At 43.8% G+C, this 17,230-nt stretch overlaps 1 protein-coding gene across 2 annotated transcripts in view; it reads left to right on the top strand.

Moving 5' to 3' along the window:
* The first annotated feature begins 749 nt into the window (after positions 1–749).
* Positions 750–17,230, top strand: part of HIPK2 (homeodomain interacting protein kinase 2) — a 138,976-nt gene continuing 122,495 nt past the window's right edge. For both annotated transcript variants that reach the window (XM_019544723.1, XM_019544722.1), the window contains exon 1: positions 750–1,843. In XM_019544723.1, the coding sequence (XP_019400268.1) occupies positions 756–1,843 (1,088 nt within the window). In that variant the 5' untranslated portion in view covers positions 750–755. The remainder of the gene's footprint in view (positions 1,844–17,230) is intronic.

Genomic DNA, 17,230 nt, shown 5'->3' with positions numbered 1-17,230 from the left:
CTGGACAATGTGAATAAAAATGAATGAATATGGCTCATAGTGATATAAAGACTCAGGGTGCTCTAAATATGAGTTAAGGCTAATCTGACATAATGCCCCTCTGCGATATGCATATGTGCAGGTGGGTGTGATTCCCACATTCAGACATGGCAAGTGACTTCAACACCACTGGCTGTTCCAGTTCTGTGTCCTCAGACAAATTTGTGAGGACATACTATTTTAATGCGCAAAACCACTTGCTAGTCCCATCCCAGACCTCTACCTAGCAGAGATCATGAACTGGATGGTGCTTTTACATGTACAAATAGGGAGCAAGAGAGAGATGCACCAAGCCATCTCGTGTATGACATGCATCGGGATTTGAACTCTGGCCACCAGAGGTAAAAGACTGTTGCACTACCACACTACATCTGTTCTCCATCAGTTTTTAAAGACCAGGCTGGAAAAAGTAGGAATAGAAACACTTCAGTCAGAAGAGATTAAAAAAAGAAAAAAGAAAAGTCCTTAAGTTATTGGTATTAACAAGGGAGGAAAAGAAAGAAAGAATAATGGTTGATGTGCATGATTCAGTCAAGTATTGACATTGTATTTCATTGTATCATATTTAATTGGTAATGGAGACATCTCTCAATGTGTAAGAGCCCCATTATTTTCTTGCTGTATCTGAAGGTAGTTTCCCATTTTGTTTCATTGCATTATTAAAAAGCTGAAGAAGAAATCTTGACACTGTTCTTTTTTAATGTTGTGCTGCAGGTATGGCCTCGCATGTGCAGGTTTTCTCTCCTCATACCCTTCAGTCAAGTGCCTTCTGTAGTGTGAAGAAACTGAAAGTGGAACCCAGTTCTAATTGGGATATGACTGGGTACGGCACACACAGCAAAGTCTACAGCCAGAGCAAGAACGTGCAATCCTCCCAAGCAGCAGCAGTCAACGCCTCTCTACAGATCCCCAACCCCAGCATCCCTTACGAACAGACCATCATCTTCCCAGCAAGCACAGGGCACATTGTGGTGACATCTGCCAACAGCACTTCTGGTGTGGTTGCGGTGTCTGGGCAAACACTGGGTGGCCCACACAACCTGATGCGGCGAAGCACTGTGAGCCTTCTGGACACCTACCAAAAATGTGGACTTAAGCGGAAGAGTGAGGAAATTGAGAACACAAGTAGCGTGCAGATAATTGAAGAGCATCCACCAATGATTCAGAACAATGCCAGTGGGGCCACAGTAGCCACCGCCACCACATCCACGGCCACATCCAAAAACAGTGGCTCTAACAGCGAGGGGGATTACCAGCTGGTGCAACATGAGGTGCTGTGTTCCATGACCAACACATATGAAGTATTAGAATTTCTTGGCCGGGGAACCTTTGGACAAGTAGTCAAATGTTGGAAACGTGGCACAAATGAGATTGTGGCCATCAAGATCTTAAAGAACCACCCTTCTTACGCCCGACAAGGTCAGATTGAAGTGAGCATCCTGGCCCGGCTGAGCACAGAAAGTGCAGATGACTACAACTTTGTCCGAGCCTATGAGTGCTTCCAGCACAAAAATCACACTTGCTTGGTCTTTGAAATGTTGGAGCAGAACCTCTATGATTTCCTAAAGCAAAACAAGTTCAGTCCATTGCCCCTTAAGTACATCCGGCCAATCCTCCAGCAGGTAGCCACAGCCCTAATGAAACTGAAAAGCCTGGGACTGATTCATGCGGATCTCAAGCCAGAGAACATCATGTTGGTAGACCCATCTCGACAACCATACAGGGTCAAGGTCATAGACTTTGGTTCAGCTAGCCATGTGTCTAAAGCTGTGTGTTCAACCTACCTTCAATCCAGATATTACAGGTAAGAGAACTGCATCAAATTACAGTAAGAAGGGAGATATTTTCCTAGAAGGATTTTTTTAAATTTCTGTAAAAGCATGTAAAATCAGCTGTGTTTTTCTGATCCCTTTGGAAGCCCTTCTAATCCTGAATTGTGATGGCTGGTCTCTAATAGGCTCTATTTTCAGTGATGAAAAGTATCTTAACCTCCTGAGTTTTACTTTTGTTGACAACTGTTCTAAAATTTGCAAAATTTGACATTAAGAAAAAGAGGTCTTTAGTTACAATTGAAAAGATGCCTTAGCCACAGCAGAAAAGGAGAAATGTTTTCTTTCTCTAAAATATGGACCAGAACCTGAATGCTGTTGATGTTCCTATTAAAATCAATGCAAAATTCAGATGGTTGGCTTAAGAAAGGTTTTAGGTCAAGTTTAAATATGAACTTACAGGTGCCTTCTGTGGTTGAAAATTGAACTCTATAAAAACAAATCAAGACCAAAAATGGAAGTTGTACAAATCCCTCAAAGGTGTTGACAAATAGTAATTTTCGAGACTGTGGGCCTAATGCAAAGTCTGCTGTAGTCAATGGAAAGACTACCATTGTTTTTACTTGGCTTTGGATCATGGAGGAGAAAAACATGTTTTAGAATGTAATCTTGTTTTAAAGGTATTTCGGCCCCTCTGTTTGAAATGGAGTTGGGAAAAGGGATGAATGTGCATTGTAATATTTCTGTAAGGGACTCGGGGTCATGGGCTGGCCAGGGACTATTGATCTCCATTTGTTATGCTTTTTATCTTTTAAACATGGGCATGTGTGCTTTTTGGGTGAAATTCTGACCTGTACTGGGGGCCCATGTGCAGCTTCAGCATTTACGTTCCACTCCAGATTGTGAAACAGAATATGCTTCCTGTGCAGCTGCATTGCATAAAGGTGAATTTCATCCTTAAAGTTTTTGCCTTGACTCAAGAAAGCAAATCCTTGTCTGAAGATTGTCTGAAGAACCACCCTGTTACTCCCGCTGCCTGGACTCATAGCAACCCAAGGATTCAGAAGAGGGGTGGCACTTTTGCATAGGTGGTGAAAAAGGAAGAATTTGTGTTCAGATAACAGCTGTATTTAGAAACTTTCAGGCATTGTCTCTGTTATAGTAAGTCTGCAAAACATAGTGAAATAGTGAGAAGTGAGTGTTTCTGAGGACTGATTTGGTCAGGCTGCCATGGCAGTCGGTGAAGGGATACCATGGTGGATCACTCTGTTTCTCATAGAAAGACAAGTTAGTTGCTCTGCTTCTACTAGGGGTTGCTCACCTCTTCTAAGGAGTAGGCTGGGAACTAGTGCCAGGATGTGTGCTATGTTCCCTTCAGCCACTCCTTATCAAATAACTCAGTTTTCAGATACAGAGGCCAAGCCCAGAACTGTGAGGTGGGAAAGAGTTAATTTTCACAGCAGTGGGAACTTTGACAGTGTAGCATTGCAGTAGCTGATTTTTATCTATTAGTCCTTTGCTCTGAAGGAGGCCAAAAAAAATGTAGTTTATACCTCAGAAGAGGCTTATTAAATGAAATATTCCACCTGATGACAGTCCCATCCTCCAGGGTAGATGGGTTTCCGCTGTAAATATGCAAACCCTTTTAGGGTTGCAATTACCTTGCTGGGTAGAGGGGGAAAATAATGATAATGTGGGCATTTGGTTGTTGAGTTATCTGTGAGCCTGCATTGGCAGCCTAGGTCCCAGGCTGAAAGACAGAAGGGGCAGCCAAAATGCAATGTGATAGAAAACAGAAATGAAAGAGAAAAATTGTTGATTCTCAGTAACAAGCAAAGTGTGTTTTCTGTGACAGTCCCCTGGGGAAGAAAAGGTTTGATAAAATTTGCTTTTCATTCTTTGAAATGTTATTCCTGCCCAGCCTGAAACTGCAACTTGTTAGATAATAAGTCCAGCTTTCCTCATTCCTCTCCTGCTTTCCATTCCTGAGCTGATGTAGAGGGAAAGGACAACAGTTCACCAAGAAATGCTAGCTGGGATGAATTACATCAGCAGGGGGCTGCTGATGAAGCTAAATTCAAGTCATGGGGAAAATTCATATTCTTCTTCCTCATTTTCTGATAGGAAAAAAAATACAGCACAGAATAAAGGCCTATTCTACTCCAAAGGGAGGAACTTTCATGCTGGGGGCAACATAGGACTTTACAGAGATTTTATAATAAGTCTATTTAATTTAAACATATTTTGCTTGCTAGGGTGATAAAAGGAATGATGGAATGACATTAAGAATTGGTAAATTTAAGCTGAATGTCAAGAAAACTTCCTACTGGTAAAACTCATTAAATTGTGGAATAGTCTCTCTGGGGAAGTGACAGAAACCTCATTGCTCAAAACATTTAAAACCAGGCTAGACAAAGCCCTAGGGACTATGCCATAGAGGACAGTTGTCAAGTGGCAGGAAGAGTATGTAGATGAAGTGTTTTATTGGCCAGGTGCTCTGTGTGGCCTGGCCATTTTGCACTGCACTGGTAGGGTAATCTGGCCCTAACAGCAGTTTAATCAGTCCAGAGAGGATCAGTCCAGTGATCATCTGATGACATAGAAGTGACATAAGGGATCTTACTGCACTTACCCACCCTTCTGCTGTTGCACCAGGCATAATAGGAGTCTTTGGAGGAGAAGGGCCTGACCAGTATGCTTCTGGGTTATGCTGATATCAGGCAGGTTTTTTGGCCTCTTTAGGCTGGTGTAATATAGCAAGAGGGGGCTGATCTGTGAGTCCTGCCTCAGAGTCAGGGGGATGCAAAATGAGCTTTGCATTCTTTTTTCCATACCACCCCAATGTGTGACTCGTGCAGTTTAGAGCCACCCCAAAGTCTGCCCTTACTGGTATGATTCATGACCAATTCATGATTTCCATCAGTGTCTACATAGCAGTTGTCATGAAACTCAGTGGGAGCTGCTGAAGCTCACCACCTTTGAAATCAGTTGAGATGTCCAACATTTGTGATCGCATGTCACACTGCTTTCCTTTAGTTTTGTTTCTCTTCTACTGTATGCTCTTTTATAGCCATTTGTTGGAGGTAATGTCCAGGACCTTTCACATCCCACATTTTGGTAACAAAAAATTCTTGTTTTACCTCTGCCTTCTGGACCTTACAACTGAGGAGACCTTTATGGGACTCTGTTAGCTATCATGAGAGGACAGAATAAAACACTCCATCTTCCCAGAGGCTAATAATTCATTTCTCCTGTGCTCCTATGTCAAACACAAGAATGGAGAGCTAAGACAGAAATTACTTCAAATGAACTTTAGTGCTCCCTTTATTCTCAGGCTCCCCAAAGCCCAGGTAGTCTCTATCATCAGTTTAAGCACCCTCAGGGCCTCTCTACTTTGTGTTTTGTCCCTTATGGGCTGTGTACCATAGCTGAGTGTACAATGCTTTAGCCACAATGTGACTTACATCTCATGTACCCCCTGTGACAGATCAAGAGCTGTCGTGGCATCATTTCACTCTTCAGTGAACCCCTCGACTGCTGGGAAATCCTCACTGAGCCATTTCTCTCTTTATGCCATGACTATGGTGTAAAGGTGCCAGTGTCACAGAGAGTCAACAGCACTACCTGTCCCAAGCCAAAATTTCTCTCAGGGTAACTCAGGGAGAACACAAACAAGAACCTAGCTGATGGTAGTAGTGCTCCTTCCTTTTTCGTGTCCTCGTGACAAAGTGTTTAGCAGAAATCATAGATTTCATTGGAATCTGAGAGGCCATGCCAGGACGGCTTCTGGTGTGGCCTTGAACATGGTACTAGTGTAAACTTGTGAAGGATGAGCAGACATTTCACCTACATACTGACTCCCAGCTAGTGCATGTATGCATTGAGAGCTCAAGCTGGCTGAAGGCAGTGATTAAACCTACGTTTGACTTGATTGGGAACATACCCATTGGGAAAGGTAATGGCTTCTGACTCTTTTCACCTTTGAAATCCTGAGAACTGGGCTCAGCAGGTTGCAACTACTGTCAGTATGTTTTTTTCATGTGAAAGGAAAGAAACCTGTTGTAGACTGCAAAACAGAAGCAGAGTCCCCCCTTCCATCCTCCCCAGCTGTGCTGTTCTCACTGGCAGCTGTGCCTAGTCCACCCACACCAGAAGCAGCGGTATAACAAGTTCATCCAGCACCTGGGATGGGGAAGGGAAAGGTGGGGCTGAGGTATGGGAAGTCTGAGCTGCTCAAGCTACTGCTTCTGCTCTGGAAGTATCAGCTCCAGAGGCAGCAGCCCTGTGGCTGGGCTCCCTGAGAGCCATCCTGGTGCTCTATTCATTCCCCTTCGCCCCCACAGACACAGATATATTGGCTTTGGCAAAGGCTCGAGGGGGAGAGCAGGGAAAGCACCATTACATTTGCCCCACTCGCCCCCTGCCCTCCAGAAACCCCACTTGGTGTGGCACACCCCTGACTATCTCCTATGGCCAGGCACCAGCAGCACGAGCTTGCTCTTGCATGGCAAAGACTCATGGCAGGGGGAGATTCTGGTTCCCCTTTATAGTCGGTGCCCAGGGCTGGAGCCTTTCTCGCTCCTCCCTAGTTACACTATTGCCACCACCAGGGATCATCCTCATGCCAGATATGATGGTTTTATAGCTGAAGAGCAAGTACACTTGTATGCTTTCCTCCCCTACCCCAAATCATTGATCAGCCACTTGGGGATGATCCCACATGGTTCTAATTTAGTGTTAAGCTTCTTACATGAGCCTTTGCAGCTAAGGCAGGGATTTTGTCAGCATTGTGGTCAGAGATGTCATTGCAAAGTGGGTGTATGTGATGAGGATAAGCTTTCTTTCCCCCTTCTTCTTCAACTTGTACATTTAAAGTAAAATAAAGCTTCAACCCAACCAACAAGCATCATGTCTCACTCCTATCCTGCCTTATGCCTAACTGTTGCAGAAAATGGCACTTGTGGATACAGCTGATTGCTGCTTTCCCAGGTCTAATATACAGAAGAGTTCCTAACACGTATCCCAATAATCATGGGCTTTGTCCTTGTCAGACATCACAAGAAGTCATGATGCCATGAATTAAGGAGGATTGGATCTGATCAGTGAGCCTTTGGAGAGAAGGTTGAGTGGGGCCTTAATCACAGTGCATTTTGTATTTTGGTTCTGCATGCAGAACCAAAAATTAGTAATAGAAGGGCCTTTCTATATAACAAAGGTTGAACAATATCCAATGGTTGGGAGTTGTAGCTAGACAGATTCAGGCTAGAAATGATGCACACATTTTAACAGTGAGGAGTATTAATTGTTGGAGCCATTTACCAGGGGCTGTTATGGTTTCTGTATCCTTGCAATTTTTAAATGGTATGTTTTCTTTTTTCTTTTTTTTCCTAAGGGGATGCTGTAGTTCAAACAAGAATTAATTCAGGAAAGTCCTGTGTCCTGTTCTGTACAGCAGGTCAGCCTAGTTGATCATGGTGGACCCTTCTGTCCTTATAATCTATGAGTCTATGAATGAAATGCTTCCAAGGAGAACCTAGATTTAGTGAAAAGTGATAACTGCGATTCAGCAGGTATCTTTCTTTTGTCTGTGTCAGTGCTCATCTTTTTATGTTGGGATGGCCTACCACTGAGCATTGGGTGACACAGTTTTGAAATCCATGTAAAACTGAGGCCTTGGCTTCATGCATTCATGAAGGTCACAAAGTACTTTGTTTAAGGATATTAATTCCAGTCAGACTGCAGTTTGGGGGATTGCATTTTGCATTGCAGATTCCCTTATCTTCCAGCTGGATATACTCTTCTTTACATTTAATCTGCTGGACAGTATTTCTGTCCATTGCTAAAACAGCTTCATTGTTCACCCCAGAAATGGTTGCATTTCTCTGGTGGGTGAAATGCCTCATAAAGTGAAGTATACCTAATATATAATATACTCTGCAATCTTTGAGTATGTAAAACCCTGAAAATACAAGATTATGGGTATAACCTTTGTCCTGTAATCAAATAAAGATGTTTTTTGGCCTTATTTAAAAAAAACCAACATTCTGTATATAGCATATGTGGGTGGGACTTGGCATATTTATTTTGCAAGTGAACAGTACTGAAATTATACCAGTGATCATTTTGGAAATGTGGTTATGGCTATCATTATTGCCATACTTTTAAATGCTGCAGGAAAATGCATAGATACTGTATACAAAGGCTCCCTGCAGTATCTAAACATGCTAGCAATTCCATATTATTTGTTTGGTGGATGACAAATACTTAAAATATCTTAGCTGGGAAATATTCTTATCTCACTGAATTACTGGTTTCTTTTGAGTAATTGTGTTAGACTGGCCAGGTGACCATTAGTTTTTCAGAAGGTGAGAAGTTAGAACTGGGCATAGTGCTTCCTGACCCTTAGCTCTGTTAAAGCACCTCAGGCATTTATATACATGCTCTGCGAGTGAGCGGGGGTGGGAGGCACTTTAATTAGAGCAGCTCTGAGAGCCACTTTTATTAAAATGCCTGAAGCATCCTGTGTATCAGTGTCCCTGCGTAAAAAAATGGTGGTGGGGGCACTTTAAAACTCACTTAAGCTTTAGTTAAAGCGCCCCTGCTGCCATTTTTCAGTGCAGGGATGTTGATACATGTGACACTGGAATCTGCTGGAGCATAATTGCCAAACCTGATTAATTGAGTCTGCTCCAACGTGCTGTAATTACAGTGTATCAGAACAGCCTTGCTGCATGTGTATAGGTGCCCCTTGTTTCTGATCTGCACTGTTTTCTGCAGTCAGCCTTGGGTCTTGATATACCAACACTAATGTATTTAACCTGACACACTGCACCCACACCTCTCTATAAACACCTCCACTCTAAAACTGAAGCACTCTCTGCTTTCCCAAGTGTGGCACACAAAAGTTTTGCCCATCTGCTTCCATCCCACCAGCAAGTACCATACTCTGCTTTGCCTCTCCTGTACAGAATAACATAACTCCATGACATTAATGTAAACAGGTGTGGGAGAACAGGGCAAGGGGGTACAAGGGTGGCAGCTGCTGCTACTGACTCAGCTGATGATGACCCATTCACTGCCACTCCCCAGGGTGCAAAACTTCTTAGTTATGCCTTTGCTTCATGGCTTTAAGAGGAATATTCCCTCTTGGGTTTAGAATGAAATCACCAAGACCACTTTAATATAAGGGCATGTACATGTTCTGAATTGAAAGCAAAGTGCATCAGCTCAGTACATCCAGAACACCCTCTATCCCTCTGCTCAACTGCCCATTCATCTCACAGCTGATTCATTGCATTTTCTTTCTGTGCCTTTGAGTTCTCATTTTAAAAAAGCCTGAAGAGCCATTAAGCTAGCTCTCAAGGGATTATGAAGGCGGTGGACCCTCTTGCTAGCTCCAGGGGTTCATTTCAGAGACAACTGGTCTGCTTCCCTGAACTTTTTAAAATTGAACTTGTGAGTATGAAGTCAAGGTCATGCTAAGTTCTTCCATGAAAGGCATTTCTATAATCCTCTTTACCAGCATCTTATTGCAAACAGATGGGCCCACTGGTGTGCAGATGTGCTTATGGAAACATCTCCCTCTTCTGTCTGTGTTGACATGACTGGTCCACTCTGCTTTCCATGCTGGCTCCCTACCCTCTGTTGCCTTAGTCCCAATGGATTGAGTGTGGTAAAAGATACTTTGCATTAGAGTGTTTAGCAGAGACAGGCCAGAACAGTACTGTATTTTGTAAGGTCAGTGCAAGATGAGATTTCCTGATAAAATTTGGTCCATTTAATTTCTCCTCTCATTTCAGCATTAAAAAGACTCCAGGTTTCATATAATGGCTGTTATGTGCTTGGGATCACAGTGTTGCAGAATAGCCAGAACATTTTAGAGGCTTTGGGGAGGGGGAGAGGGGAGAGAATCCTATTTTAAACAATTCTGCATTGATACCAGCAATGTGACTAGCAGGCTAGAGTTTGGGTTTGTTTTTATAGAACCAAAATTCAGCTGGAGAGGTTTTGGAAAACTAACATAAGAGGATTAATTGAATCTTTGTTTCATTTTCTCCAAAACAAAAAAGTTTGGAGGAAAATTGAAGTTTCTTGAAAGCTTTTGATTTTGTCCCATCTGTGTGAGGGTCACACCAGGATGGTTTTTGGTTTTGTAAAACCAAAGCAGGGGGATTCTATGCCCCCTTCCTCTAAATCACTATTAAATATGATCTGCACCACAGAATGGGGAGGGTGCTCCTACTCTGCCCTGGATACAGGGCACACATTCTGTATAATCCAGATTTACTCCTTTAGAGTAGGCATTGGGATTTACTGGCTGCCTATACACATGCTGGTTTAGAGCAAGTCAGAGCAGACTCGATTAATCTATCTTCATAGATTTCATAGACATCAGGGCTGGAAGGGACCTCGGAAGATCATTGAGTCTAGCCCCCTGCCCCAGGTGCAGGAAGTCAGCTAGGGTCTGTTCAGTTTGTCTGATTAATTAGTCTGCTCCTTATTCTAATTAGAATGCTCCAGCATAGCCTCACTGTCATTTGTATAAGCCCCTACACATTTTAAAATGGCTGTGGGGGCACTTTATCTAACTCCTATTAAATGAGCTTTAGATAAAGCATCCCATGGCCATTTTTAAATGTATGGGGGCTTAAAACAGGTGACAGTGAGGTGTTTTAATTAGAGTGGCTCTCTGGGAACTGCTTTAATTAAAATACCCACCCACCATTAAGCATGTGTATAGGCAGCACTAAAAACAAATAATCCTCCTTACACTGCACCCTAAGCTGTCTTTTCAAGCCTGCCTGCCTTGAAGACATTCCTTGCTAACCTTTCTTTTTCATACCGCTAGTTCCTTCTGTTGGAGACAGACAAAACTCAGTTCCTCTCTTTATCCTGCTGAAGTTTACAAGATACTTCTTGCACTGTGACTCAGCAGGATTTAATCTCTCTTTGCTGGAGTCAGCATCTGATCTCAGAGTGACTCCACATAGGAGTGCTGCATCCTCCTGCAGGGTCTTAAAAGTCTTCTGTCGCATTACAGGGAGATTCAAAAAAAGGGGTTGTCTGTTTATTCATTAAGCAAATAGTTAAAATATGCCCAGTTATACAGACCAGGATACGCAAACATAAAATGCTGTTTGTGTGGAAGAAGAGAGGTCTTCAAGCTAAAGAAAATTCACCAAACAGCCATCCATACTTACTATCCCCAAAAGAAAGAGAAAGTTTTTACGCTGTCGTGAAAGTTAAATTAACCTATGACCTTCGCTCTCATTCCTGTTTTATCAGCCTCTGTCTCGGGAATTTAGTTATTATGAACTTCGTGGCGTGCCTCTAGCCATTGAGGAGAGGTTGTAGTTTGTGGTGGGCTTAGTCCTGCTGTCACTTTACTGTGTAATTAGTAGTTCCCTCTCTTTTTTAGCAATGGAAAAAACGACTTCTAGGTTGGAGGGCTCTGTCCTCAGAATGCTGGAAGTCACAGTCCCTGGATGGGGGAAATCTAGGAAGTGTATGATAGAACCACTCCAGCAGCTCTCCGCTTTATGGTGGCCCAGTAGCAAATACAGCAGCGCAGATGGTCAGAGAACAGGATTCGTATGTTCCTAGCGGCTAACAATGCCTTTCTGGTGAGGAGGCTCAGTTGTACTACACTGGGTGTCTGGTTTCCAAATGCTGCAATAATCCGATGAGACTGAAAGGCACAGATCTGATAGAAAAGGGTGTCAGTATCCCACCAGACACAGATTAAAAGAGAATCTCCATTCATAGAAGGAACAACTGGAAATTCAGCAAAATCTCAAGGCTTAGGCTTTAGCCCATCTGTTACCTTGTCTTTTCTGTATTTTTCCTTTGGTTTTTTTATTGCTGTGGTTATTTGCATTTAAAAGAATGTTTGTTTCTTAAGAGTTCATCATTTCCAGCTGCCTTATCTTCCCCACCTGAAGTTGCAATCCCTCTGTTAGTGGCAACACAATTGGTTAATATGGAAATGGGTAGGTTTTCCAGTGAGATGAACAGAGGAGAATGAGGACTTAAGGTGAGGAAAGAAGCAGCCGGAGCAGATGAACGTTTGAGCAAAGAATCCATTTTTATGAAAATGGCCATAGTACAAAAGAGCAAGGGAAATATGGGGTGTCGGGGGGGAGGGGAAGGGAAATGTAAATTTGTTTCTAAAAAAAAGGCATGTTTTCCCAGAGATCAGCAACTCTTTAAGTGTGTTGGTAATTCTACAATGAAGCAGGTGCAAACCTTTAAAAAGAAGCAGTGCCTCCTGAAATACACCTCCCCACAGCTTTGGAGTGCCTGCATGTATGTCTCCTTTGAATGGAAGTATATTTTTGTGAGTCAGGCATTGACAGGGACTTAGATTTCTAGTCCCAGCTGTGGGTAAACTCAGGCATATCATTTAGTTTCCCTGTGTCTCAGCTCCCCAACTCCATCGTCTTGGATAACAACATTTCTATTCTCTCACCTCACTTTCTGTCTTGTTCAGTTCCCTGTTAGACTCACCGGGCAGGAATGTTCTGTCAGTGGTGCTCAATCTTTTAGCCCCATGGGCCAAACGAATGGTGCGAGGCCAGTCTGTGGGCCAGTTCAGACCCCACGCACTAGGACAGGGTGCTGCACTGTCTGCCTGGCCCCGCATGGTCTTGGCCCCACATGGTCTTGGCTGGCTCCCATGTGCCATGATTGGGCCCTGGGGTCCCTGCCACCCCTGCAAGCTGGGAGCAGATCCCGCATGCTGAGATTGAGCCCCTGTGCCACCCTCCATGCCCAGTGTAGAGCGCAGGGCCATGCTGTCCAGCCCACAGGGTTCCCCATGGGTCCAGAAACTTGGCAGCAGGGGAGCAGTGGGGCCCTATTCCTGAGTAGGACACTACTATTGTACCGATACAATTATTAAGTGATCCTATGCATGGATTCAATCCTGTGCATTGACTGATCCTGAGATAACCAAAGGAACAAATCCTTGATAGCACTTGAGAGCAGAGATGCTTGTCTTGGAAAAGCCACAGGGACACTTTGTCACGGAATGGGACTGCAGAACCGCAAAATAATTGCAGAGTGGCATCTAGCCACTCTGCTCTGTCTGTGTCACTGTCGCACATTGTGCTGGACTGGACAAAGGCTGTGGTTCATACATTATGATGCAAGAGCAGGACATTGCACTGCTATTCTTTTGTGCTGTTTTGTGGTTTCTTGTAACTCCCAACTCAACAGAGGCATAACAGGGCAGCTCTGGTCCTTGGGCAGCACACAAGCCAGTGGTGGTTGCTAGGCTTCTGGCCATAGTGATGCAGCTGGCTGGCAGATGCACTGGCTGCTATTTTTGTGCCCCCTCCCAGCCAAGGTAGCACCACGGGCTGCTGCTTTGGTTGCTCTCTCTTAGTTATGTTACTGCAGCTGAGCCCTGATGAAAGATGATACAGCTCCTGTGGGGTCAGTGAAGCTGTTGTGTTTACATCATGGTGATATCCAGTCCTGCATCTCCTCTTTTTCATCCTGGCTTTTAGGAAATAAGGAAGCTTCTTCCTATGCTCTCTCTCCTTTCCCTCCAGGGCTGCTCTTGGGGCTGAGGAAGGGTCCTGGTGACTCTAATCTTCCTCATGCTGTGTGACACATACAATATGGCCTGGTGAGTTTTGCTGCTGTGAAACTCAAAGGAGTGCTAGGCATGCCATTGGATTTCACAAGAATTTTACATTGCTTCTGAGCCACAAACTGAGCCTAGTGGTTGTAGAGGAATACAGTGCATTTGAATGGGGAGGGAGGAGGTATAGGGTGGGATGAGGGTTCGTTCCTTTGAAGGTCAGTGTTTCTCCCAGTCGGTGCTGGGCAAAAGTTTCAAGGAAGGCGAGGGTAATCAAGCATGGGAATAGGTTACCTAGAGAAATTGTGGAATCTCCATCTTTGGAAACTGTCAAAAGCAGGTTAGACAGACACTTAGGACATTTTTACACATGTCTGTGTCACAGCACTGGCTGCTTTGAAAAGTGCCTGGCGCTGCGATGCCTGCAGTTGTATAAGTGGCAAAATGTGCACCAGCATTGAGAAAATGGTGGCGGTGCACTTTTGGACTAAAACACATTGGAGGTGCTTTAGTTCAAAAGCGCACTGCTGCCATTTTCTGCGTGCTGACGCGCATTTCGCCACTTATACAACTGCACGCCACGCAGTGCAGGTTGCCTCAGCTCATGTGTGAAGCAGACTCAATTATTTATTTTAATGATTAATTGAGTCTGCAGTTAATTGAGTCTGCTCCAAAGCGGCAGATCTCCGGCACGTCACTGGAAAAAAAGTATGTGTATAAATGCCCTTAGCTGGGATGGTTTAGTCAGGGATGATCCTGCCTGGGATGATCCTGCCTTGAGCGGGGGGCTGGATTAGGTGACCTTGTGAGGTCCCTTCCAGCACTACTTTCCTATGATCCTAGGAAAAAAAACCATTTCAGTTATGAAACAAACGTGCTTTGACTGCATCTGTGCCCAAATACCACCTTCAGTCAAGCAAAATCATGATCTGCTTGGTAATAGGCTAAACTTTGTTACTAGTCTGCCCAGCTCCAAGTATATGTGGTCAGGAGCCATAGGACTGAGTGGCTGCAACTTCCGAGAGTTATTGACCAAGTGCAGCATCCTGGTATAATATCTCATGTCTGGTTTTGCTGCTTAACTAATATTAGTAAAGTTAAGAGTAGGGGCAGGAATTCAAGGTTATAGTCCTCCTACATAAGGCTGAGCCACCGATATTTTTCTTTGGTATTATCTCTCTGATATTACCATCACCAGAATGAGCAAGTCACAGGAGTTCCTGCCTTTTATTTTTCTTCTTTTAAGCTTTAAAAGCACGGCCAGTCTCTTCCTGGGCTGCATGATGAAGCCAGTTTTTTCCTGGGCTGCATGATGAAGTGATATAAAATTCAAGGTCACTCTCTTATTTACTGTGCCAGGGCAGGGCCTGAAATGGCTACAAAGAGTTTGTTTTATTTAGCAACAGCTATTGGAAAAAAAAGGAAAAAAAAGCAATGGAAAAAGAAACCAGAATCAGAGGGTGTGGACACATGTAACAGTTGAACTGTTCCCAAATGTCACTGGTTGAAAACTGTTCATGACTGTTTTGAGTAAGAGGTGTTGCCCAAGCATGGCCACCTTCTAGGCACTGAAGTGCTGTGGCTCTGACACCAGAGGGTGGGAGTGAGCACCCAGCCTCACATGGGGTGAGTGAGAGTGGGCAGTGCTTGCACCCATGATCTGCACCAACAGTGCAAGGAAACTCATTGATAAGAATTGCCAGAAAATGAATGAAAAAGGGGCAGTAGAGTTTTAGCCACATACAGGAGCAGGCAGTTACTGCAGTGGGAGGGTGAGGAGCGATGCAGTATGGGACATGTAACACAGATCTGGTTCAAAAGCATACTTGATTTTTCAGGTACACTTTTGAATCACTCCTCAGGCTTGGATATGGCTTAAAACAGAGGCCAGGTTTACCCTGGGCCTGATTAGCCGTAGCTGTGACTTCCATCAAAACAGATGTGGGATGGTGTATACACACAGAGCTTGCATGGCAATTAACTCAAATTAGCTGCTCTTGTCCTAGGGCAAAGTGTTCGTTGGGATATTTCACAGGTACTTAATGTGGAACAATAGGTTGGACCTCTGTAGGATCTCAGAATAAAAGGCTTTGTCCTGGAAGAAATCCAATATCTGTTGTCTGTTTTTAGCCTATTGACCACTTCAGGTTTAGACTGCATTTAAACTGGTCTAAATGTTAAGTACATCCATACTCAATACTGCCCTGCTTCAGCCTGGGCTTCTGACTTAGTAGAGTGCTGCTTCTCAGTGATTCAGAGGCACACTGCATAGTGGTACCCTAGGGTGGGTTGGGAAAGGACATACCACAGTACGCTGCTGTGTACTTCCCTTTGCATTGTCATTCCTTAGATACTATACAATTAGGAGGGCCATAACAGAGGCCAGAATAGGACTTAGCTCTCTAAAATGACAGGTGAAAGACTGAGCTGGTTATTGATTTCCTTGGATTGGCACTCTTCAGTTTTCTTTCCTTTTGTTCTCTTCCAGTCAAATCACATTTTAAGCATGAAAAGGGGAATAGAATAGGGAAAGGAAACTCCTTTTCTCAGGTATAGTGGCAGGGTGGCAGCAGCAGTGATAGCTGGCCTTAAGTACAGGAGACTCCCAAGCACTGCTCCCAGAATGGAGGGCTGTGGAAAGAGAAAGTGCTGAAATAACATTTTGTTTCATGATAGTGTATGCCATTCTCCAGTTACTGCAAGACATTTGTGGGTCACTGCACTCACTGGCTAATAGTAAGAGGAGAGGCTGCTAGGAACCAGAATGAGCTGATCTAGTGCTAACATTCCTCATGTCTTAAAGCGTGAAAGTAAAAATAGTTATTAGTGAAGAGATTCATCATCTGTGTATGTTGAATGAGAAGGCAGTGCTGATGATACCTTTTATACAGCATTTCAGTGCATAATCTGCCTAGGTACCTAATACTTGACTACATCAGCCAAAACCTGCAGTCCATCCTGTCTCGAAGATTGCCTTCAGCAGACAAGACTTTCACGTTACCCAGAGTGTGCTTATTATACACATGAGTACTTCCATTAGGACTGAGTTTCCCCATTATGGTGAATTTGGGAATAGCATGATATTGGCCTTATAAAGAGCCACCCCACTGCTTAATAGTTGTGTCTCTAGCCAAGTGATTGGGGTTGGCTAATAAGATATTGCATCAGAACAAGTAGAGGTGATCACACATCACAAATGCAACTTGATTAATACCAGTAAATAAAAAGAGTGAGAAGTTCCTGAGCTCCATATTCCCTTCAGACTCTGTAACATCAGTGTCCCAAGTTTCTGCCTTAGTTCCTACAGATACTTTAAATTAGCCCCAGCTGGGTGTAATACAGCTAATTATCAGGAAACAGCTGACAGACATGAGACTTCATGTACCCCCTTTCAGTGGGAAATTAATTTGTGTAGGCCCTTCGACCTGTGTTAGACAATGTATGAAATGTATCTCACATACCCCCTGATGAGGCTTCACGCACCCCCTGGGGGTACACATACCTGCGGTTCAGAACCACTGAGCTGGAGGAAAGGAGCATCCTCAACCAGGTGAGAATTGCTACTTTGGTTGGTTAAGATTAGTCTCATCTCTTGACTTTAGCTGTGGTATAGCCATATTTAGCAGGGAAATAAAGAGGAAAAGAAAAAAAAAGACACGCTAACACACCATGAGAACTTTCTCAAGTTCTGACCTGGACAAGGTCAGCAAATGGGCAGACGAGAACCTCATGGTGTTTAACACCGAAAAATGCAAGGTTCTCCACCTTGGGAGGAAAAACCTGCAGAAGAAAGAGACTTGAGGGTCATCATTGACCACAAGATGAACATGAGCCT

Source organism: Crocodylus porosus, unplaced genomic scaffold (assembly GCF_001723895.1).
Source record: "Crocodylus porosus isolate Cpor-Errol unplaced genomic scaffold, CroPor_comp1, whole genome shotgun sequence".
NCBI classification, from domain to species: Eukaryota; Metazoa; Chordata; order Crocodylia; family Crocodylidae; genus Crocodylus; species Crocodylus porosus.
The sequence above is the reverse complement of the archived record's forward strand: the minus strand, read 5'-3'. Positions and strand labels throughout refer to the sequence as shown.